Raw genomic sequence first — 23,787 nt, 5'->3', positions numbered from 1 at the left:
AAAATAGCTAATTACAGAAACGCATAGGTTAAAATCATCCCGCGTCTGTAGTTATGGGTTAATGGGTAGCAAGGTTGGATATTCGGTATACATTTTTTTGAGGAGTCATCTCTAAAACATTTGCATACTCGCCCATTACAAAAAGAACAAGTTTGATTGAAATTTTCCAATTTGAAGACATGGGCTTAGGATGTCGCGTTTTAGCATTTCCTGGATCTGTGAATCATTAATTTCCTTGTCTCTTTTCTTTCTTGAAAGATGTATATTTTACCTAAATGGTATCCCCGACTTCAGTTCTATGTTTCACGAGATTTGTCGTTGCTATTTATACAGGTTTTTTTTTGAGAACTCAGCCATCCTCCATAGTTTGATTGTTCTGTGCTGAACTCATATTGGATTAAATAACACACGTGGTGCACGCGCCTAAGTTGGGTACCATTAGTACCCGTGTGTATTAAGTATAACTGATGACAATATTTTTTTTTGCAGAAACGGAATATGACCATTTAGACTACACGAGGCCGGTAAGTACGTTAAAACCTCATTATCAGCGAATGCCCTCGCCCTTCGGCTCAAGAGATTTAATAAAAGGAGATAAATCGGATACAGAGTAACTTTAAAACATATTTTTAATTAGCATAGAACTGTTTTCTGATGTCATTTTGCAAAGGAAAAATTAGAATTGAAAGCTTAAGTTACTTTTGAAATTGATCAATTAGAACACTTTTAGGTAAGAAAGTATGAGTATTAAAACTAACTCTTTATGCTTAATTAAATTATGAGGGGACACTTATATATTTTACAATAGAATTTTAAGTTTATCATTTGATCATGTAACAAATCATATCATCGACAATTATAGTCGAATAACAGTGATGAAATTTTAAGAAAGTGATATTGTAGTTTATACATCATCGAACATGAATGCAGAAATTCTATTAATCATTCGGTCAGTCAGTATAAAGATATTAATAGAACATTTTCACTGGAAATCGTAAGCTTTCAAGAGTACAAATAAAAAAAGATTAAATTTCTCTTAACACATTCAGCGCCAGGCCCAATATCGAGAGTTCTCTCACAGAATCGCCTAACAATACACCTTACACGCATCAGCGTCTGCCGTGGTCCTATGAAAGAATTACTTTTAATTAAAGGACCAGATCAAATACATTTTACAGATACAAATGGCGGACCGAAGAAGTCATAGCAGATAATCTCAGTCCAGCAGACGATGGGTTTGAGCTTCTACAAATTTAATCACTTTTGTTTGCTATGGCTTTGTGGTGTGAATAAGAGAAATAAAGTCCCAATCGATCAATGTAAAATAAGGGTAGCGAATTTCCATATATCATATAGCAGTTACAAAAACAATCACCAGAAGAATAAAGCTCTACGATAGTTTTTCTGCCCAAGCCAGGTGTAGGCCACAACAAACACCCCAACGAATGTTACATCTATAATTTGAGTTCGTTGCACGACAAAATATTAGGTTTGTTTTAACTGGTCAGAAAACCACCCCAGAATAGTGCAGGAATTCATCTGGGCAACTCATATTGGAGACTTATACTTGAAATGAACAATGCACCTCCCCTGAAGGGGGCTTAAACTATTCCCAAACAGTTTCCTTGTGGGTTAGAACAAGTCTATTAATAGACATTGGGGTATGTAATATAACACTATCTACGTGGCCTTACGAAGCCAGCCTGGAACAGACACTGGTGTCTGACATGATCAGGTTTTTTTTTAATAGCGAGCTTCTTACGTCTGCATTTTAGAATCGAAAATCAATGTACGCAATTTTATATTAAAAATTCAGGAAGAAATACAACACTGTCCACATCCTCTAGCTTTTGGCTATAGCTAGCTGGAAGCCCAGAACACATTTGAATTAAGTTCGAAAGATTTATTTTACGTACTTTACGTACATTACGAATGTATTTTACCACAAGTGAAACTTTTCTATAAAAAATATTTTAATTGAAAAAGAAATTTAAGTTTCTTAGGCCCAAACTGTTGATGTGTTACCAACTTTAATTGTTGGCTATTGTTTTCTATGGAAACTAGTGTAAAGTTAACAGCATGATAATAGTTGCACCCTAAGGTTAACATATCTAATTCCTAATAAGTTTATCCACAAGAGAATTTCCATGGAAACGATGATACCAATATCAGAGTTATTTATTTCGACGGAAATTATCTTCTTGATAAAATTATGGGAACATTTACATATTCGTCCTAAGAATTAGATCTTACAGTTTGTCCCAAATTCGAAGGCTTTCACAGCAACTGAATATTTCAATTTTTCACATTCATTCCGTAAGGGGATCAGCAAATTTCGATTTCCCAGTCGGTTGTATTTCAGACGTCATACATAAAACCGTTGAATTTGAGACACTCCGTATACCTAAGTACAAAAAGTGGTGTAAATAAGCTCCGTTCTTGGTGCCAAAATATACAAGATTTTGACAATCCATACTATTTTTCTAAGCATGCTCATACGTGTTTGTGATTTTACATTTGTTGACATGTGTTGCTGAAAATCATATCGTGCCAATTTTGAGACCATGAATTCTATATTGTCTGTATATATCTTTATTATAAGTGTGACGTGTTATTAAAGTTATTTGAGATTTTCCATTTATACATTCCTTTTAATAAAAATTTATTTAAATAAAAAAATAGAAAAAATTAAAGCAATTTATTTAAAATAAAATTTATTGCCAAGTATATGGTGTTTTTGATATTAAAGTCAGATTTTTTTCCAAGAAGGCAATTGAAATGTAGCTTTAAAGTAACTAGAAGTAACGGGTAGCATTTAAGGTAATTTTCTCCTTCCAAAATTGAATAGACATTGTAACGGATGGTCATAAAAAACAGCCTCAAAAATGTCGTTGATTAAGAATTTTATTATTTACCATCAAACGTCTGAGTAACAGATAAGTTGATCCCAAATGTGCCCTTTTGATATTTCAACACCCGTTTTATTTTAATAATGGTCCTGTAGAAATCGTTAATCGACATAGAGATAATTGTTTATTATATTTTTGTTTGTTGTGAGAGATATTCAATAATGAATTGATATCGTATATAATGTCGGCATCTGTTCAAAACAATTATATAGTTTCCATTAGGTAATGAAATTATCTATTTATATTTCTGTATGGAGTGTGCAACTTAAACAGCGGTAAACTCGATATATTGTAAATGTGTAGTACCGATTGTCATAGTTTTACATACTCACTAATTATGATTTTTTACCTATATTTTTAAAAATTTATTCTATACTATTTTGTCTACAGGGTGTCCAAGATAAGGGGGGCCAGTATGGAGATCTTCAAAACGATAAGAGATACAGATTTGGTTAAATGGGAGAAAAGTTGCGTAATCAAGGACCTAAAAAAATTGCGTTTAGAAATCGCCAAAATATTTTTTGCTTTTTGAGATATTTGGGAAAAATTGGATTTTCCGATTTTACATATTTTTTTCCGGTGGTAATATTAAACCTAGACCAAAACTGATGGCACTTCTGTACAACAACTTTTAATGCGCTTTAACTTGGCATTGTCAGTTTTTTAATCCGACGTTTCGTCATTGCGGAACCATCATCAACTTTATTTTTTTAAGTGCGATCCGAATGTTCTGATATCAGATTCTAAAAGCCCTTTTTATTCGGAATTCAACGATGTATGACACTTTGCAGTTTAATTGCATTTTAGTCTTTGTTTTGGCCCTAAACAAAAAAAAATTATTGCGCACCTATACATAGTTTTTTAATTTTTTAAAATAAATAATCAGCTATATCGATTAACAGTTATATTACTGTTAATTACCTGTTAAATTAGTTAACTATTTATTTTTAATAAATAGTTAAAAAGCTAATTAATTATTTTCAAAAATGAAAAAGCTATACAGGGTGGTCACTTTTACGACGCATTCTATGGGGATTTTCGAAACGGTTAAAGATACAAGGTTGGTTAAATGGAGAAAAAGTTTCGTATTTTTATGCTCTGCAAAAAGCTGAAAGCAAAATTGAAATATCTTATGTAATTACTAAGATATTAAAGAAATACCAAAAAAGTCGATTTTCTTTTTTTGTCTATAACTTATTTATTTTTCATACAATCATTTTGAAACTTGGGTGTTCTATATTTTCCGTCAGTGTCTTCAATATGGAAAGGTCAAAAATATCCTAGGCCTACTAGTTTACGTGAAAATAATACTAACTTTCGATTTTCTTATGGACGCCATATTGAATTTTCGCATTTTTGAAAAACACGAAAGATTTCCGTTTCGGCGAGGTGCAACACAAGGGTCTTCTGAACTATTTTACAATAAAAATTAAAATATTTAAATATTTAATGAAAAATTCAAGTAGCACTGAATTTGTCAAGGTCATAATTGGTTACCAAGTTACTGACTGTCTTTGACACATAAGTCAAGTAGCCAATATTATTGGTTGTTATGTCAACATAATTTTATTTAAAAAGAAATTTAGTAAAAAAGTGAGTTTTGTTCTTCTGTAAATTAAGTAAATTTTAATTTTTATCAAAATGGGATGATATTTCTCCAAAGATGAGAAAATAGACATGTATAATGTGTACATAAGACATTCAAAAAACGCTTATCTTATCTTAGAAACCCAATTACAAATTTCTTTCGGACCATTGACCCAGTTGTTATCAGAAGAGCTACTTCAAATATGTAGTATGAGCGAACGGCATTATGTATTACTCATAGTGGCGGTCATTTTGAACATTTTATATAATTTTCTCTCCTCGTATTAATTTCTTTGTTAATTAATGTTAGTTAATGTTAAAGTTTGTGTTATTGATTTTCGAAAATAAATTTGATAATTTTTTTTATTACTTATTTAAAAGTTGTATTATTGACTACTTGACTTATGTGTCAAAGACAGTCAGTAACTTGGTAACCAATTATGACCTTGACAAATTCAGTGCTACTTGAATTTTTCATTAAATATTTAAATATTTTAATTTTTATTGTAAAATAGTTCAGAAGACCCTTGTGTTGCACCTCGCCGAAACGGAAATCTTTCGTGTTTTTCAAAAATGCGAAAATCCAATATGGCGTCCATAAGAAAATCGAAAGTTAGTATTATTTTCACGTAAACTAGTAGGCCTAGGATATTTTTGACCTTTCCATATTGAAGACACTGACGGAAAATATAGAACACCCAAGTTTCAAAATGATTGTATGAAAAATAAATAAGTTATAGACAAAAAAAGAAAATCGACTTTTTTGGTATTTCTTTGATATCTTAGTAATTACATAAGATATTTCAATTTTGCTTTCACCTTTTTGCAGAGCATAAAAATACGAAACTTTTTCTCCATTTAACCAACCTTGTATCTTTAACCGTTTCGAAAATCCCCATAGAATGCGTCGTAAAAGTGACCACCCTGTATAAATTAACATTTACATTACTGTTAATTAACTGTTAAATTAGTTAACTATTTATTTTTAATAAATAATTAAAAGGCTAATTATTTATTTTTAAAAATGAAAAAGCTATATCGATTAACAGTTCTATTACTGTTAATTAACTGTTAAATGAGTTAACTATTTTCAATAAATAGTTAAAAAGCTAATTTTTTATTGTTAAAAATTAAAGAATTATGTACAGGTGCGCAATATTTTTTTTTTGTTTAGGGCCAAAAAAAAGACTAAAACGCAATTAAACTGCAAAGTGTCATACATCATTGAATTACGAATAAAAAGGGCTTTCAGAATCTGATATCAGAACATTCGGATCGCACTTAAAAAAATGAAGTTGATGATGGTTCCGCAATGACGAAACGTCGGATTAAAAAACTGACAATGCCACGTTAAAGCGCATTAAAAGTTGTTGTAGAGAAGTGCCCTCAGTTTTGGTCTAGGTTTAATATGACCGTCGGAAAAACATAATATGTAAAATCGGAAAATCCAATTTTTCCCAAATATCTCAAAAACCAAAAAATATTTTGGCGATTTCTGAACCCAATTTTTTTAGGCCCTTGATTACGCAACTTTTCTCTCATTTAACCAAATCTGTATCTCTTACCGTTTCGAAGATTCCCTTAATGGCCTTCCTTATCTTGGACACCTTGTATAGTGTGTATTACAGAGCAATAAGGTCTCTTAACATATCTATATTATTATACGTTAGAACAAACTTTACAGAACATGGGTAATTTCCCATAATTGTCTTTTTACTTCTATCGGTAGGTATTGTGTGTGTATATTGCTGTGATGAGTTTTACTATATTATCTATTTCTTGTACTGTGAATGGTGATAATAAATCTAAAAAAGTGCTATATTTACTTTGTTTTTTTTTCCACACAAAATTGTACCCCATACAAAAATGAATACAAAATATTTCTTTATTTTGAAATCAGCCCAGAACTGGATTACTGATAGCCAAGCTGCTGTGACTCTGTATTTTGAGACATTACATACAAGTTACAAAAACTTTCTTATCAAACATCAAGATCTACAAGCCTAAAGAAACGACGCACAGTAACAACAGTAACGTTGATTTTACTAAAATTCAGTCTATTATGAGGACAAACTGCAAGGTTCGCCTTTAACATGTGATACATCATCGAAATCAGAGAAAACTCTGAATTCAAAAATGTGAGAATTCAAAATGGAGCCCACAAAAATAAACGGTTGTTGATGATGGTTGTGGAAAATTGAAACATCGGATTTCAAATATGACATCGCCATGTTGTGGGAAGGGAAAAATTGCAGTGATAAAGGATCAATCATTGTTAATTACTTCACCAAATAACCTGACGAAAAAATTAAAACGTTTTTCCCTTTAGTAACAAACTGATAATTGCTGAATTAGTTGTTTTCCACGATACCTGTTTCTGGAACTATAGAGAGCTATAGAGATTTTGGAGAAATTGGGGCAAAGTTTCACAATTTAAAGTTCAAGATTATGCTGCTTCAAAATTTAAAGAATTTTGATCATTTTCGGTGATATTAAAAAAAAACTGAATTTATTTCAAACTTGAAATTTCCCCCAATTTATTTGCCAAGACGTTTCAAATTCAAGAATGATTTACACTTCATCGTTTTTGGTCAAATTCGATGTTTAGATCTTCGGCAATCATCATCAACTTCAATTTTTCTTATGTGTCACCTTGAATTTTCACATTTTTAAATTCGTCTTTTTTCTGATTACCATGATGTATCCCATGGTAAATTTCAGTCCTTCAAGCTATAAAAACAGAACTGACCAGACCTAATATGCCGGAAACCGGTCTATGAAGTGCTCGTGTTAATTAAACGCAGAGCTAGAACGAGGCGAAGTTCAAATACGCCTTAATTTTGTCAAATGAAAAAATTTGGTTTGTCAAGGCTGCACTTGCTTTTGATGATGATTATGGGTTCTCATCGACGAAGTAGTGAGACTTTGATTTGTACCGGGTGTTTCATTGACCACTTGAGGTGTAACATGAGCCGAATATTTACTCAGCTGAAAATTTCAGCAATTTGACAGGCCTAGAATGAAATTAATCTTTTGTGAGATAGCCAATGACGGAAACACTCCGTATATCACATTAGAGATTATTAAAATTATGCTTTTTTCTAACTGTTTCAATGAATTCATTAAGCGTATGTTGTATAGTACCACACTTTGAAACTGGCAAAAATAACTGGGGTTCTAGAGAATATTGATAATATGCATGCGTATTCTTTAACCTCAAATACTCCTGTGATTACGATCATCATGAGCATATTTGTTACTATTTACACTATAATATTAGTCGTTTTATTATATTTTTTATTATACAGGGTGTTTCATAATAGAGTGAAACCTCTCTCGGGCGGACACCTATGGAACCATAAAGAAGTGTCCGTTTAAGGGAGTTGTAGCAAAATGTTTAAAAAAATTAAAAGTTTTAAATTATTTATATTAAAACATAAATAGTTAACAACAGAACATAAAAACAAGTTTATTTCGGTTTGAAATATTTCAAAAGAGTGGTTTGTCGAGTTTTTGTCTTTAGTAAAGTATCCTGTAGGTATAAAGTTAATTTAGATATTAATTCTAGTGCAAATAGATCCCTACGTTCTTCAACAAAATCGACACCTCGTAAATGTCGCTATCAGCCTTTGGCCAAAATATTGTTTAAGAGGGACTGCTGAGGATGTATTTACTTCGCTCATTCTTGGGATGATCTAACATTTATAGAATAAAGAGTCAACAAAACAAATAAGCAAATATACGACGAATAACTGGGGAATGGAATTTCTGCACATACGTGGTCAAGTTGTTTTCACCGTTGTCTGTTCAGGAGAGGCTTTTCATATAAATTGGGACCGGCTTTGCGTGTCCGCGTTCGTCCAAGAGAGTGTCCGGTCAAAAGAGTTATGAACATATGAAAAATAATAGAAATTAATCCGGACCTACAAAAAGTGTCCACTCAAGAGAGTTGTCCGTCTATTAGAGGTGTCCGTAACGAGAGGTTTCACTGTAGTATGTCAAAATTTCAGGAGGTGAATTTGTAGATGATTTTAAGAAAGAAACTTCATATGAATCTGGGTGCGATTTCGTTTTCTGTCTGAAGTAAAATTTTTTTTTAATAGTTTTTTCCTAATAAGTCCGATCCGGCATTAAATATTTTTATAAAAATTGGGAAATATAAAACAGATGTAGAGATACACCTTTAAGGGAAAAACGATGTTTTTAATTTCGCCAGTAGCGTTCTCATTAATTTGATCCTGAACATTTCAAACGAAAAATATGATATGCCACTGTGTTTTAAAATAAAAACAAAAAAAACCTCTTGAATATTTTTCATAACGTTTACCATTTTCATGGGAAGGAAATAAAACTCAGCAATCTGCAACTGAGATATCGAATAATTGAATCATTTAACACGATAAAAAGTGTGCCAGAAATTTTTTAAAGAGTCTGCAATAATACGCCAAAAAAGACTGAAGCATGCAATCTTGCAGGTGGAGAACATTTTCAACATCTTATTTAACTGTTCTTTTATAAGTAACTCAATGTATTTAATTTAGTCTTGTAGTTTTAATATTAGTTAGAAAATAATGTTTTTCAATTTTTTTCTATGAAAACAGTTAATGTGTAAAAATATTTAAAAGACCTTTTTTACAGAAATATGGAGCATTCAGATAATTATTTTTATTTAAAAAAACAGTGGCGCATGATATTCTTCGTTTAAAATGTTCATAGGCACACCACGGGTGAAATTAAAACATTGTTTCCCCTTACAAGATGTGTCTTACACCTATTTTACACTTTCCAATTTTCATAAAAATATTTAATGCCGGAATGGACTTATCAGTAAAAAACTAAAAAAATAATTATTTTGTTATCACCCTATATTTTAGATAGGAAGCGACAAAGGACCCATGTTCTTATCAAATCTTTTTCTTTTTTTCTTTCAGAAACAAATCTTAAGTACGTCACTCATCTTAACAAAATTGATTTTACATACAGCCTTGGCCAAAAGTGTTTCAATATTTCAAGAAATTGCTAAAAATGTTAAAAACTGTCAATTTAAAATAAAACCAAAGAAGAGTTAGAAAGAATAACTATTTTTATTAATAAAAATTAATATTTTTCTAATTCACTTCCAAAGTTTCGAAAAAACTTTCTTTGAAAGCTACTTTATGTTTTTGCATTTCCCTCTTCAAATGTGATCACAAATGCTCGATTGAGGTCTCGCGACTGGGCAGACCGTGGAAGACATGGGATGCTGTTTTCATTCAACCACCTCATAGTAGCCTTCTTCTGGACAAGGTGCATTATCCTGTTGAAGCTGGACGCCTTCCACGCTGAAGTCATCAAAAGATTCCGCGAACGATGGTTGAAGAGTCGCCTCGAGAGTTGGTACGTATGTGGCACTATTTATACGCCCTTCATAAAGATATATTTCGCCGACGCCACTGGCAGACATGCACCCCTAGATCATAATGCTCCTTCCAGTTTAACAGCCCCAATTATGCATTTGGGGTTGAATTCTTCATGAACTCGTCGACAGACAAACGTGGTACCTGGATTTGGAAGAATCTTTAAGAATGAGGAAACCACTCCTACAGCAAAATGCCTTGTGACGCTTCTTCTAAAGCACATAAAAATCTAGATAGATTCAAATATAAAATGCAATAATTATTTGACGTACCTCAAAATTTGATTCGTTAGACCAAAGAATATTTTCCCAATCTGCAAACTTCTAATTTTTATGTTCTTGAGCTCATTTGAACCTTGTCTCCCGAGTTTGTTCAAAAAGCCAGCGAACTTTCGTAGTCGCTGACCTCCTTGATTAACCTTCTCACCATCCGATCAGATATGCTAAATCCAATTTGTTTCAAAACTTCGAGCACTAAGTCTGAAGATGCTTTTTGACGATTTCTCCAAGACATCCGACCCGAACAGTAGTAAGTCTTTCACCGCCTGGTATTGATTTCTTCTTGTGTGTGCCACATTTTTGAAGACGCTTTAGGGTACCATGAACAGTTCCAATTGAACATGTCAACTTCTTCGCAATGTCGCGGTAAGATTTTCATTGTTCGCATGTAAACATGAGATTCCAACTCGTGCCTCGAGATCGACTTCTGCGGTTTTAGACGTAGGTCAATCACTTATTTAAATTTGAAAATACAATAACAAACGCACAGAACTTCTGAATGAAACGCACCAACACAAATTCCAGCCGACAACTGAAATATTATCGTTTTTAATTGTTTATTTATCAAATTCTTAGGCACTGTTTTAAGGATAGAAAATTGAAATGTAGTAGAGTTTGGAAGTCCTCATTAGCTTTACCTGTGTAAATTCCTTTTGCATGCCTAAGATCTTATTTGCAATATTAACAGTGTCCAAATACTTTTAGTCAAGGTCGTGAATTAACATTTGATTATATTTAAGAAATTGACTTATGATTAGACCGGTAAAACACCATTTAAAATCCAATATCCAATTAAAAATGTACCCATACTTTTGATCAAGGTCAATAACGACTATAAATTTATTATAACATATTGGCCTTTTTCCATTTTACAGTAGTAGCTGTTTCACTTCTGATTGTGTCAAGCCACAGCACCAAGAAAAACCTCGGCTCAACATGAATCACACGTTCACGTTCAAACTGATGGCGTTAGTGCTGACTGTAGTGTTGACTGTGATGTTATGTGATAGCGCCGGCACTAAAACGCGGGTAAAGAAAATCTATGGAAGGCGTAAGTTAAAGATCTTTTTCATAGTTTTGTGAGTAAAAACAGTTTGAGCTTTTCCAATAGCCGAATATTTCCCGGTGTGTTTCCGTAACGACCCCCAGCTAAACCAATGTCTCTTAAACGCCTCAAACCAAGTTAGACCATACTTGGGTACGTAAGTAAAACACAAATATACAACGAAACTTGGAACCTTAATATTGCAGCTAAAGGGGTGCCAGAGCTGAAAATACCTTCAATGGAACATCTAATGATCCCCCAAATAGAGCTGCAGCAGGGCACCAATGCGTTGAACTTTAAGGCCACTTTGAAGAATATTATAATCCATGGTCTGACGAAATATAAGTTCGATAAGTTCGAGTAAGTGCATAATTGAATATTGAACGAGAGAAGTTGGTGATTTTTGCTTTAAGTTTCGATGTGTCCACTCACCAGTTCTTTTGTGCAGCGAAAATTGCTAATATGATAATTGAAGGCGATTATGTAGTTGCGGGCAAAATTCTAATTGCACCTATTGAAGGCAGAGGAAAATTTTCTGCGGAAATTGGTGGGTGATATATGGTTATTATATGTACATACGTACTAGAATAGCACTTAACACTTAACACAGCGTGAAAACCAAACAAGTTAATTAAATTTGCATACAATCTATTGCAGCTACTTTGGCGACCATTTGATTCACTACTGAAGGCATGTCGATTTTACCTGAAATATTAAGTGCAACTAATTTTGCAGATTCTTGCGACGTTATCGTTTATCAAAAGTACCAAATGGCCACTTTAGCTGACAAAAAGGTGCACTTAGAACCTATAATAACAAACACTTCTATCGAGGTTAAAAACCCGAAAATTCATTTAGATGGGCTTTTCGGCAGCAATGAAGAGCTTGGTACGTAAAAAATTCACTCCCTTATAGTATATAGCTAAACCAGGATTTCTCTCCAGCTGCAGCTACCAATACAGCCATTAACAATAACGTGGATGTATTATTCGAGGAGCTGAAACCAGTAATAGAGACCGCGATAAGTGAAATTATGGAGAATCTGTTGATTAACACCATCACAAGCAATATTCCTTATGATGATCTTTATCCTGTGAGTCCCAACTTTTAATTGAGTAAGACGGGAAGGATATTAATACTAAGTACCTTTAAAAGTATGTATTTTATTATAATTAAATGAAATAAATACTTGATGGTGTTGGTATCTTAGTACTAATAATATTAGTCCTATTTGCTAATTGCAAGTTAATTAGTTGCTGTTAAGCAATTGTCAGAAATTACATCAATCTTCAAAAGCATCAAAACCATTTAATATCTTTTATCAACAATTTGTGATTTAATTCAGGCGCAATTAAACTTAAATGTGATCATTGAAATTGGAACTTCGTTTTTTCAGCAAAAAAAAATTGTATAAAACTAGTTAAAATATTGATTATACCCTGGGGCAAGCCCTGTGTGCCACAATTCTGACATCTGCAAAATTCATCATTATTGCTAAAAATAATGGAAATATCCATACAATATAGGCACTTACTTTGACCGCACCTGATAGCGCATCGGTACCTTGCCATATTCATATAAGTAACGTTGTTGTCCCCGCATACGGGATCGTACTGGGGCGTGGTCAAACAAAGGTCTTCACAGGCACTTCGAGTGGTACCCATCCCGGGAACCGCCACAGTTGTAAAAGCTAAAAGCGACTCATTATTATGCATTTACTAAAATGAATATGACAGCGGGCACCTTGCGATGGTCGAGGAGTGGTCGATCTGGGCCTCGATGGTCGCAACCTTCCTCTAGTTTCGGAGACGAAGTCGTTAAACACATTGTCGTTGTCAAAAAATATGCCGTTTCCTGAAATTTTTTTATTTTTTTCACGATTTAAATCAACAGAAACGCTTTTACCGGAATTTTCAAGCCCTGGGGATTGCCTCTTGTATCTGCCAAAGAGATTTAAACTCTGGGGATTACTTAGGAAAACTGGATATATTCTTGCGTTGGCCAATGCCACGAACACAGCTAAAAAATTATTATGCAAAATAAGAACGTTAACGACCTTTTCAAGAAAAAAAAAACATCATATGATTAATGGGAAAAACATGTTTCTACTAAGAGCAGCCATGACGGGTTTACATGGGATTTTTGCTTATATTTAGAGGTTGCACCGTTGCTAAAAGAATCATATCCTGAATCATCAGCTTTTAACCGCAAAATCTATTATTTAATTTAAACTAAAGCGAATTAATTACCGAAACATATCAAATTGTCTTTTAAATGAGTGGAATTTCCTTTTTTTGTGGTCGGAAAAAGCCTCGCTTAATCACATGTGCCCAAAATTTAACTTTCATTATCTGCCATATTAAATTTTTCACAATTTTTATTTGCGTGAGTATACCTGGTTGCCTACACAGATAAGTATGTTACTTACGAGACATCCCCTTCGGGATAAATGTAATTTTAAACAGGTGCTGACGTCATTCGGGGGCAATACATATTACACAGTGGGAGGAAACCCTCATTCTTTAGGGAAATTTCAGCCGATTTCAATATATTATCAGCTACTTCTTAGGGATTTCAGCCTATTGTAATATGTTATAATGTTAGAATTTAAGTAAAACTGGGGTATTTCCCGCTTTTCTCATAAATTAAAAGCAAGCTAGTTTTTTTATAGAAACCAAGAATCTGATCAACGCTATAACTCTTTCTGTCTCTTTCTCTATTTTAACGACGTTTATACGGAAAATAGCTTAAAGTTAACAGAAATTTCGCCTTAAGATCTCAAAAACTGAATGAGTTTCCTGCAACTACAAACATTCCCTGATTTCTTAAGACTAACTTACCATACAATAGCACCCTCATAACGAAGCACAGTTTCACCACTAAAAAGCTCAATCTTGCGGCCCCACTATCTTCTTCTGTTAACCTGATGTTCAGATACAGGTTCCGACTTATAAAGCGAAACGGGTAAACCTTAAGAGGTATTCAATTAAACAGTTGAACCATGACTAGTATGAATTTACATCCATTCAATTGGCCATCAGAATAACTATACTTGAAAAGCGTTGTTTATTGTACTTGTTTTTCAAATATTGTAGATGAATCAAATGCTTCATTTATTGAATAGCCCACTGGCACCAATCAATATTCAAACTCGATTGACTAGTATTAATGGGGGAAGGAACCACTATACTTCTCTTGTTCCGCTCTCGATGTCGTAACTGGTTTAATTCAAAATGATTAAGAGAAGGATATATGCAAATCGAAATGGGAAAACCCTTCTGTTGATGAGAATAGTAAATGCAAAACACATAAAAAATACAGGGTTCGCCATTACTTCGGCCTCTGTTCCTGGTGCCTTTGTATAAATATTAATATAAAATATTTAGTGCTGTACTCATTTATATTGGAAAACTACATGATTTAATACTATTTTTGTTTGTACAGAGTGTTCAGTTTTCACTGGGAAACATAAAATCACATATTATTATACTATGGGTTGTTATTTAAAAAAGTATCATATATTATAAAGTTATATTTATAGTATTATAATATATAGCTTTATGCTTCCTACAGAAAACTGAACATCCTGTATAAACAAAAATATTAAAACATGCAGTTTTCCAATATAAATAAGTACAGTACTAAACATTTTATATTGAAATTTATATAAAGGTACCAGGAACCGATGCCGGAGTAATGGTGAACCCTGTATAGTTTTTATCAATTGGCAGTGATTGATTGTGAGAATAAATTGCGGTCTACGTGCTAAAGACATAAAGTTGGTACTTTGTATCATAAGTACTATAGTGATATGTTTATAGTTTTGTTTATAATGGTTTAGATGTATCAATACATAATTCAATAAAATATGTTAAAATTTCATTAAAAAATTAGTACTTGGGTAGCCTCGTAGTTTCATGACAGAATGGTGAAGGATAAATGTAACGATAATTTTATCTACATATTATTCTTATTCTATATTGAATATTCCTTAAATAATTTGGTTTACATGTAAGCTCTTAGTCTGTAACATAAATTATATAAAAATACATGCTATACAATATAAGTACTGCAAGAAATAAAATAAAGGCATAAAGCTACATAAATACTGTACGGAGTATCTTTTCCTGTCTGAGCACATTGAGGTCTATTAATTTTTAGCTACCTACATATTATTGTACAGAAAATCTGAGGCGACGTTTTCTTCAGCATTCCCCCGGCTTCACTTCAACGAAGACTAGAAATCATAAACATTAGCTATTTTATGGTTGCACTTTAAGGTAGTTAGGCTTACATGTGTTTCTTTGGCAGGCTATAACATAGGCCATACATTTATTCTCGAAGGTCTCAGCAATCCCAGACGCGTCTATAGTGCACACTGGTCCCCCATTGAGGTGACAATCGTCCATTACAGCGTGCATGCAGTTTACTGCAGGACCTCGACCTCCTCGAGGAGCTGCCTCCCCAATGGTGACGAGAGTTGCACCTGGGAGAGAGTTTTCATTTTAAAGATGTGCGCCCACGTTTATGAATAAATACATTTCATGTGTCTTATGTGTGTTATTCATGTTATTCTCCATTTAAGTGTAACCAGTCATTAAGGCGAATCTACACTACGACCTTTATGACGTAATCCACTTTATCACCAAATATGAACTTTATCTTGAAAAACGTCTCGATGTACGTATTATTCAGTTACACAGGGAGAATACCTTTTTAGTTTCCCTAAAGTGGGTGTTTTTTACCGACAAATTATTTCAAAATTAAAAAGAAAATAAAAAACTTACTCAAAAACACTAAGGCCACAACGATCCTCTTCATATCAAGTCCCCAAAAAATTTGGTACCACAGATTGAAAAGGGTGCGCAAAAAACCTTGGTAACAGCAATGCAGTGGTGTCACCAAGCAACCGAAAATTACTCGAAACTCCCAATGAAACTCTCAAGTCTGCTGTGTCCAAAGGAAGCAACCAAATTAAGCCCCAGCCCCACTAAATACCGAATCTGAAACACTATCGGAACCAAATCGACGACACTTCTAGGTGGTCCGGCAATTAATGCCGCTGGTACTTACTACAGATGGCTGGCCTGCACCAATTCCGACGAATTGATTGATTTATTACGACACACACTTTTATTTACTGCCTCGAAATTCGCTTGGAACACAATCGATGATTCGATATTTTTAGAATGTGACCATAGTCAGATTTTTTGAATTTCTGAGGCGTCTGATTAGAAGGATCATGCGCCTAAATTGGAATGGTCACTCGGATAATCAAATAACGGTCATTCTCAATCTGAAATAATTCTGCGCCTTTGCTGTTATAATCGTCTACTCTGTATACAGGGTGTGCGAAAATAACGTCGAAATATTTTGGGAGGTAATTCTAGAGAGTAAAGTAATAAAAAAAGTTCTTTTAAACATACCTAAAAAATTGTTCACTAAAGGCGTTAGAACCTCTTAAAGGGAGAACTCCGAAAATGTTTTTTTCGCAATATTTTCGAAATGATCTGCGCTAAAGTTATAAGATCCGGTATACTTTAATAAGTTGAAACAGGAAAACTTTTTTGTGTTAAAAATTGCAGATTTTAGTTAGGGGCATCACAAACAGGAGGTCTTCTACGTAGATATTCCCCTTTTTGGTTTCTGACATTTTTTAATTTTTGAAATCGAATTACTGAACCGCAAATATTTTTAAGTAAAAAAGGTCTTTTCATTTCATCGTGTTAGGGTAGGCCGTTTTCCAAAAAATTTTATAAATTTTATATTTTTAATTTTATAAATCGATGCACGATTACACTGATATCGAAATCTATGAAGAAAAGAATTAGAGGACGCACTGAGACGAACGAACGCCATTTTCAACATTTGTTGTGAATGAGTGTTAAATCCTTTATAATATTAGTCTTGTTATTGCTGGTTAATAAAAAGATATTACTAGTACAAGGATGCCTATTATGTTTATTAAGATGCATTTCGATGTCTATGTAATAGCACATCGGTTAATAAAAACTTATTTTTATGGAAAATGGTCTATCCTAATGAGACGAAATAAAAGGGCTTTTTTCACTTAAAAATATTTGCGATTCAGTAATTTTATTTCACAAATTAAGAAATGTCAGCAACAATAAAATTAGGGCAACATTTACGTAGGAGACCTCCTTTATGTGACGCCACTAACTAAAATCTGTAATTGTTAACACAAAAAATGTTTCCTCAATCCCTCTTTATAAAGTATACCAAATTTTATAATTTTAGCTCAAACCGTTTCGAAAATATTGCGAAAAAAACATCTTCAGGGTTCCCCCTTTAAGGGGTTCTCACCCTCTTTAAGAAACAATTTTTGGGGTATATTTAGAAGATCTTTTTCTTTATATTTGAATCTCTAAAATCACCTCCAAGCATATTTCGACATTATTTCCGCACGCCTTGTATAAACATCACGTTTTCGGTTGGTTCTTATCTGGCAAACCAAAATTAGTTGCACGTATTAATAACACTATACAAATCTATAAGCAACAACGTTGTGGAGTCTTCAGTGTGGCCAATGATAGATTTCAAAATCCTTTTTACACAAACAATTGTTTGCAAAAAACAAAAAAAAATTGTAACTACGTATATTTCTAGTTAGTAAAACATACAACAGATAGTAAGAAATCTAGCATAGTTCCAAATCAGCCCATTTTGGCAGAAACATTATGGCCACCTTGTACATACGCTTAATGAGCCAATTAGGAGTGTTTATATCAACAAGAAATCCGAAAATAAATCCCGTAAAACTAACATAACATAGACAAAATATTGCTATTCTTCAATGACGTCCCTAAATTGGTACATATGTTGTGTAATAATAATGTAAGCTTATATATGTCATTAAGAGTATAAATTTGCTATAAAATACAGGAAGACAAATAATTCATAAACTTAATATAGATCGTTTAAGAAAGGCGCACTCCACCACCTCCTGGACATTCTCCCTGAGAAACCAACTTCAAATCTGGAAAAACGCAATATTATGAAATAACACAAAATAGGAAACATGCATTTATTAAAATCGTCGTTAATAACGTTCAAACAACCTTGATCTAGAAATTACTCAATGTTAAACCAAGCGTTAAGACTAACAGCAGTACTTCCGTTGGTTCTGTATAGGGACCTTAAAAATTACGTGGAAAACGTAAAACGATTCAAATGATTTGCAAAAATAATTATGTGAGTTTGCAACGTTTACAATATAAGATAGTCCACCGCAACTTCTCTCAGAACCACCTTTTTTAATTGCGTATAGATGGCGTCACGCTATAAATAACCCTCCATAATATCCTACCCACCACCCAAAGAAACTAAGCTATTTAAGTGGTGTAACATACCCTTCTGATTTTCGCAGTTGTAATTGGCTAAAACGCATTCGCTGCCGAAACTAATGTTCTTGCCTCCGTCACCTGCGCAGATGGGCTTATAGGTGTCTCCGCAGTCCTTAACGCAGCTCTGCTTCTTTTTAAGCGAAGCCTTTGTGGAGCCTTTGGACGGTGCTCCATGTGCAAGGCTCAGTAGAGCTATATAATATAAAAGAATAAAAGTTAACGAAGAACAATTATGATCTCCTAGAAAAGGATCTCCCAGTAATACCCCGAATAAATAACTACGTCGCAGATTGACGTTTAAATGATTATAATTTGCAGCATTTTATTGGATAATTCGATGATGATGACTGGATCAGCGGATCCTAGAATTGTTTAAGGATTTAGATCGGAAAAATTGGTGTCTAAACATGTGACACGAGCAAACTTGGTTTGAGCACATCGCTGAGTTGATGCAAAGGCTAAAAGAATGGAATATGTAATCGCTTAAAAATAGATCATTAAAATCGCATGTTTTGTTCGGTAATTGTTTTGTATTGCGAAGCCGGCGCCTGCTGCGCTAACCATGATGATAATTCAGATGATTATTAGAGATGATGAGTATCAAAGTCTAAAAAAACATCAAACAAATGTTTTCCTTCCTCAAAGTAACAAAAAGAAACCTCCCTAGTAATCTCACTTACCAAGAACGACCAAAAGAACAACGTAAAACTTCATGATGGACACGGGGTTTCGAAGAAGCAGGTACCACCACTGATCTCTGTTTCATGAACCTGATACACTGGAGGTTTTTTATAGGTCCCCCTCTTGTATGTGTTATTACGGTTTAACAAGGAGAACATGGGGTCGACCGGCTTATTGTTGTTGACCGGTATTGAACTAATTTTATCTCTTTTTATTAATCCTGATGATGACTGTGTTATTGCCATCATTTGCAAATTAGGTCCAGTTACGTGTATTTTTGCAGCAATTCAATGCTGCATGGGCATAAATAGGAAGAACATTCTGTATTCATATTTAAACATGTATACAGAGCACGACACAGAAGAGTTATTGATTAGCTCAGATTGGTTCAAATTAGTTTAGCTTAGTTCGGGTTATTGTTACTAACTTTGTGCCACAGGTTGTTTCAGAAATGTCATGCATGCAAAATACTCTTAAATAACTATAGTTTTTGTGCAACCTATATAAGCGCAAATTGATGTACGTCTATTTCTCTTTCTTGCGGACAATTCTCCACGTAAATTTGTCTTTGTTTAGCCCATTACCTAATGGAATAAGCTTTGCATTTTAATGGATTCTCTTTAACGCCATCAGAACAGCATGTTATTAATTTAGATAAGTTAGCATTATTTAGTTTAATCACGCTATGTTGGCTTATTGCAAATTTAATTAAAATTTAAGATCGTTTCTAGAATCACTTATTTTAATATACATTTACTCTACTAGATTTACCACTTCTTGATAGTATGGTGAAGAAAAATTAGTCACATTATGCTCAATTACATCTAAGCCCTGCATGAAACCTTTATTAATATATTTTTCAAAAATTTAATGGTAATTTGATCACATTGAAAAACGTGCATGACATACATATCCCAACGGACATTTCACTTTAATTTAAACTCTTTGGGGAGGGTCAGATAATCGACCATTATTGCGGAATCCTTTTAAGGAAATTGTGGATTTACTTTATATTTTACTTAAAAATTATGAAATGTTTTTAGTCTTATCTGTCCAGTACTTTAGTCACTACCGATGAATAATATTACAAATGTCAAAGAGCTTATTACAGTAAATGCGGTGTGTCATACAAAAAGATTAAAAAAACACATTTCATAAATTTGATCATGTCAAAAATCAACCCTCATTGGCTGCAATTTCCTCCACCTCTAAAAGCAAATTTTACAATTTTAGGAATTTTGTATATTATTATAATGTTCGTAGGAATTTTCGGAAACGGGATAGTGATTTTTATGTTCTTTAGGTACGTACATGTATAACCGTGCATGTAAAAATGTTTGTTATAGTTAATAAAACTTAGGTATAAGAACCTGCGAACTTGCGCCAATGTCCTTATGGTCAATCTGGCTGTAAGTGACATATTAATGATGCTGAAAATGCCAATTTTTATCTACAACGCCTTTCATAGCAGCCCAGTTTTAGGAGATTTCGGTGAGTATCACTTTTAGGTTTTATACACATGAAAATTAGCGAATGTTTAAGCTTGTAACGTCTATGGATTTATTGGAGGCCTAAGCGGCACAGCTTCCATAGGTACCTTATCAATAATTTCTTATAACAGATATGAGGCAATCAGATTCCCCCTTCGACGAATTTCTAGTTCCAAAATTTACATTTGCATCGTAGGTATCATATACATATTAAGATTTGTCATAAGTTTGCGACAAAGCACTAAATATATCTTCAGGTGCTTTCATGGGTCAATGCTCTTCTTTTCTCTACAGCACCCCTGTTGAATATCGGCCTGGACCAGTACGAGTACGAGGGCTACCTGATCAGCTGCAGCTTTGCCTATTTGACTGAAGACCTCCTTACTAAATCATACATATTTGTGTTCTTCCTAGCAGCCTTTGCTCTGCCAATGATTATCATCGCTTTCAGTTACTATAAGATTGTAAATGTTGTCTTGAATAGATCTAAGGAAGTTTTCAAGGATATAAACTCCATTAGGTTTATGAAGGAAGAGCACCTACGCAAGCAAGAACTAAAACTGGCATTTACAGTGTTAGTAGTAATTTTCCTCTGGTTCTTCTCATGGAGTCCTTATGCAGTTGTAGCGTTTCTAGGGGTTTCCGGTCAGAAGCACTTAGTAACCCCTCTGGTGTCCATGGTTCCAGCCTTGTTCTGCAAAACCGCAAGTGCTGTAGATCCTTATTTCTACGCTATGACTCAACCGAAATTCAAAGCGCAGCTGCGCAAACTTTTTAGCGCCTCAAAAGGTGAGAAAAAAATAAAGAAATTTAGACAAGTAATGAAGCCTGATGAGAGCGTTGAGGTTGAAACTCTGAAACTCGAGTTTGTTAGACCGTTTGAAGTGTCGGAGGACAAAAATTTGTCTAAGAAGATTAGCATTAGTGACATAAAGGAATTCGAAGCGAAAGGGAGGAGATTTAGGAGCGAAGTGCACAGGGCGAATTTGCTGTATCTGGCGCCGAGTTTCACCAATAAAAGTTCGGCGTTTCGGGAGCTAACCAGGCGGCTGTCCGAGAGCAGTAAGGCCTTTCAGAGAAGGGATGATGAGGAACATGAAAATTCGATTTGAAAGATGTTTTGAAAGCTTCGGTTGTAAACTTTTACGTTTAATAATAACATAAAAATTTGTTGGTATTAGATATAAAACGTGTGTTAATTTTTCAATTTCTCCAGTATGCCCCATTTTACGCAAGCGGCTCCTCCTGTTAACTGCTCTGGCGCAATGATTGGGATGGTAAGCGTTCACCGGGCGCGTTCCATTATTAATTATTTTACCAATTGATTATATTTTATAATGACTATCTGGAAAGGTCAGAAAGATCTAAAACGTCGAACTACAGCAAATTTATAAAAGTTTCTGCTCCAAGGAAGACGAGGTGTTGACAATAACGAATTTAATCTTAACCAGCATTAAAAGTTAGTTTTTCTGTCTCTCACACTGTGTGTTACACATATCAGTTATCCAACAATCGAAAATTATAAATTACTGTAACTGCCTGAATTTAACGTGAATTGACTGAAAAATAACCAAAAGCAAATAATGTAAAACGTCGATACCGTCAACAAGGAAAAAAATGTTTCACCTGCGATATCGAATCATTGCATAACAGATGCACGAACATAACTTTTATTGCATTATGTTCTAATACGATTATTAGCAGAAAATCTGTCCATTGGGGTCCTATTTGGTTCAAATTGGATCTAGCTATAATAAAAGATACGGGGCTGGCTTAGTTGTGGAGTGGAAAAAAGTACCGATGGTTCCAGAAACAATGGAAAAAATGTCAAGGTGGCTGCCAAAGGTTCCGCCAAGTTCCTTCTCCGATCGGTTTATAATTATGCTCTTGTACCGTATTATACATTGCATCCCGTGTCCGTACGCTTTTGATGATTGTACATTTAATTTCGAACCAACGCACCGTGGGATGACGGATGCACGGGCCAGGAGCGTGCAGTTTCAGTTCCATGCATCCGTCATTCGACGATACCTTGGATCGTCCGTTACGTTCCCCCTATGACGTCACAACTCTCAATGCTTTTTAAATGCAGAAGATCTTTGTGACTTCTATTCGTGGTGCTCTCTGTCTCTCGAAGATGGAAGGTAGAGCTTTTTTGAATTGTCTTGGGGGTTGATTTCGGGGATCTCTCGTATCGTGATCCATCCGGAGTGACTCCGGGATCGCCGTTACGAAAGCGGAAACGAAAGATGCAACGTGTAGCGTAAAGTGAGCGACCGCGCGCCGGCAGCGAAATTCTCGTGTTCCCCACCACCTCCCGTTGATGTCGTAAGCCGCAGGTCATTCACCTCGCACCCAGTCCCGGCTGCCGAACACAGCTACGTACTCGCAACTCTTCACACAGTGCACGGTGTTTTTCGTAAAAACCTCCTTTTCTCCCTAAAAAAATCCTGCGGAAAAATAACAAACTAGTGCGGAAAACACACCTTTCAGCACGCACCCCCACGGTCGAGGAGGCGCTGGATTCGCGGCCAAAGGCCACTCGACAATAATAACAATAGTGAAACCGAAGAAGAAAAGTGAACTGGCGGCGGCAGTGACTTTCGTTTGTTTATTGCGAAATGACAATAATGACACTCGGGCTGGTGCGCTGACTCTGACCGCTTGCAGGACATTTTTATGCAATTTTTCGGGATAAGTCTCACAGTGCGTGGCTCTTTTTAGGCGTAACTCAAAATGCGACCTTTTTTATTTCCTGGGATGTTCAGAACATCGGCATCTGGAAAACTGTCTCCTGCGGGCTTACCAACATCTCGCCAAACAATTATCTGGGCCAGATAAAGTTCCTTGACCTTCCGAAAACAATGTAAGTACCCCATCTGCCATCAATAACGTAGCATTGTGGTTTAAATCTAATAGTAGGACATAGATGGGTTATAATAAGGTATAGTGATAATGGGATAGTGTATACATGTCGCCCGTGTGCTGGCAGCGAAAGGCCATTGACCCCGCGTAATGTAGGTCAGTGATGGTGGGC

General features: G+C 34.5%; 5 protein-coding genes across 7 annotated transcripts in view; 3 read left to right on the top strand and 2 right to left on the bottom strand.

Annotated features, from left to right (window-relative positions):
* drpr (draper) overlaps positions 1-6,307 on the top strand; it is a 29,725-nt gene extending 23,418 nt beyond the window's left edge. The window contains exon 17 of one of the 2 annotated variants that reach the window (XM_066395284.1): positions 490-6,307. In XM_066395284.1, the coding sequence (XP_066251381.1) occupies positions 490-614 (125 nt within the window). In that variant the 3' untranslated portion in view covers positions 615-6,307. The remainder of the gene's footprint in view (positions 1-489) is intronic. The other variant, XM_066395294.1, reaches the window with a different exon arrangement.
* The window catches only part of LOC136412300 (turripeptide Lol9.1-like), a 35,787-nt gene extending 16,374 nt beyond the window's left edge, over positions 1-19,413 (bottom strand). The window contains exons 1-3 of one of the 2 annotated variants that reach the window (XM_066395334.1): positions 19,260-19,413; positions 18,586-18,771; positions 18,131-18,212 (exon numbers count right to left, since the gene is read on the bottom strand). In XM_066395334.1, the coding sequence (XP_066251431.1) occupies positions 18,154-18,212; positions 18,586-18,771; positions 19,260-19,293 (279 nt within the window). In that variant the 5' untranslated portion in view covers positions 19,294-19,413 and the 3' untranslated portion in view covers positions 18,131-18,153. Of the gene's footprint in view, positions 1-17,817; positions 18,213-18,585; positions 18,772-19,259 lie in introns of those variants that run through there. The other variant, XM_066395330.1, reaches the window with a different exon arrangement.
* LOC136412285 (uncharacterized) lies at positions 11,075-15,321 on the top strand. The gene is made up of 6 exons (XM_066395318.1): positions 11,075-11,221; positions 11,282-11,368; positions 11,422-11,575; positions 11,629-11,762; positions 11,951-12,103; positions 12,160-15,321. The coding sequence occupies exons 1-6, from the start codon at positions 11,107-11,109 to the stop codon at positions 12,324-12,326; spliced, it is 810 nt and encodes a 269-aa protein (XP_066251415.1). The 5' UTR covers positions 11,075-11,106; the 3' UTR covers positions 12,327-15,321.
* Positions 12,417-14,165, bottom strand: LOC136412294 (uncharacterized). Its single transcript, XM_066395326.1, has 5 exons — positions 14,056-14,165; positions 13,121-13,234; positions 12,959-13,069; positions 12,750-12,905; positions 12,417-12,688 (listed from the first exon to the last, which is right to left on the bottom strand). The coding sequence occupies exons 1-5, from the start codon at positions 14,072-14,074 to the stop codon at positions 12,648-12,650; spliced, it is 441 nt and encodes a 146-aa protein (XP_066251423.1). The 5' UTR covers positions 14,075-14,165; the 3' UTR covers positions 12,417-12,647.
* Positions 19,414-20,138: 725 nt separating the features above from the next.
* Positions 20,139-21,862, top strand: LOC136412324 (opsin, ultraviolet-sensitive-like). The gene is made up of 4 exons (XM_066395394.1): positions 20,139-20,563; positions 20,621-20,751; positions 20,803-20,942; positions 21,008-21,862. Exons 1-4 carry the CDS (start codon positions 20,427-20,429, stop codon positions 21,860-21,862), a joined length of 1,263 nt encoding a protein of 420 aa, XP_066251491.1. The 5' UTR covers positions 20,139-20,426.
* Positions 21,863-23,787: the final 1,925 nt, after the last annotated feature.

This window comes from Euwallacea similis, chromosome 1 (assembly GCF_039881205.1).
Source record: "Euwallacea similis isolate ESF13 chromosome 1, ESF131.1, whole genome shotgun sequence".
Classification (NCBI taxonomy): domain Eukaryota; kingdom Metazoa; phylum Arthropoda; class Insecta; order Coleoptera; family Curculionidae; genus Euwallacea; species Euwallacea similis.
This window is presented reverse-complemented; position numbering and strand designations above follow the sequence as displayed.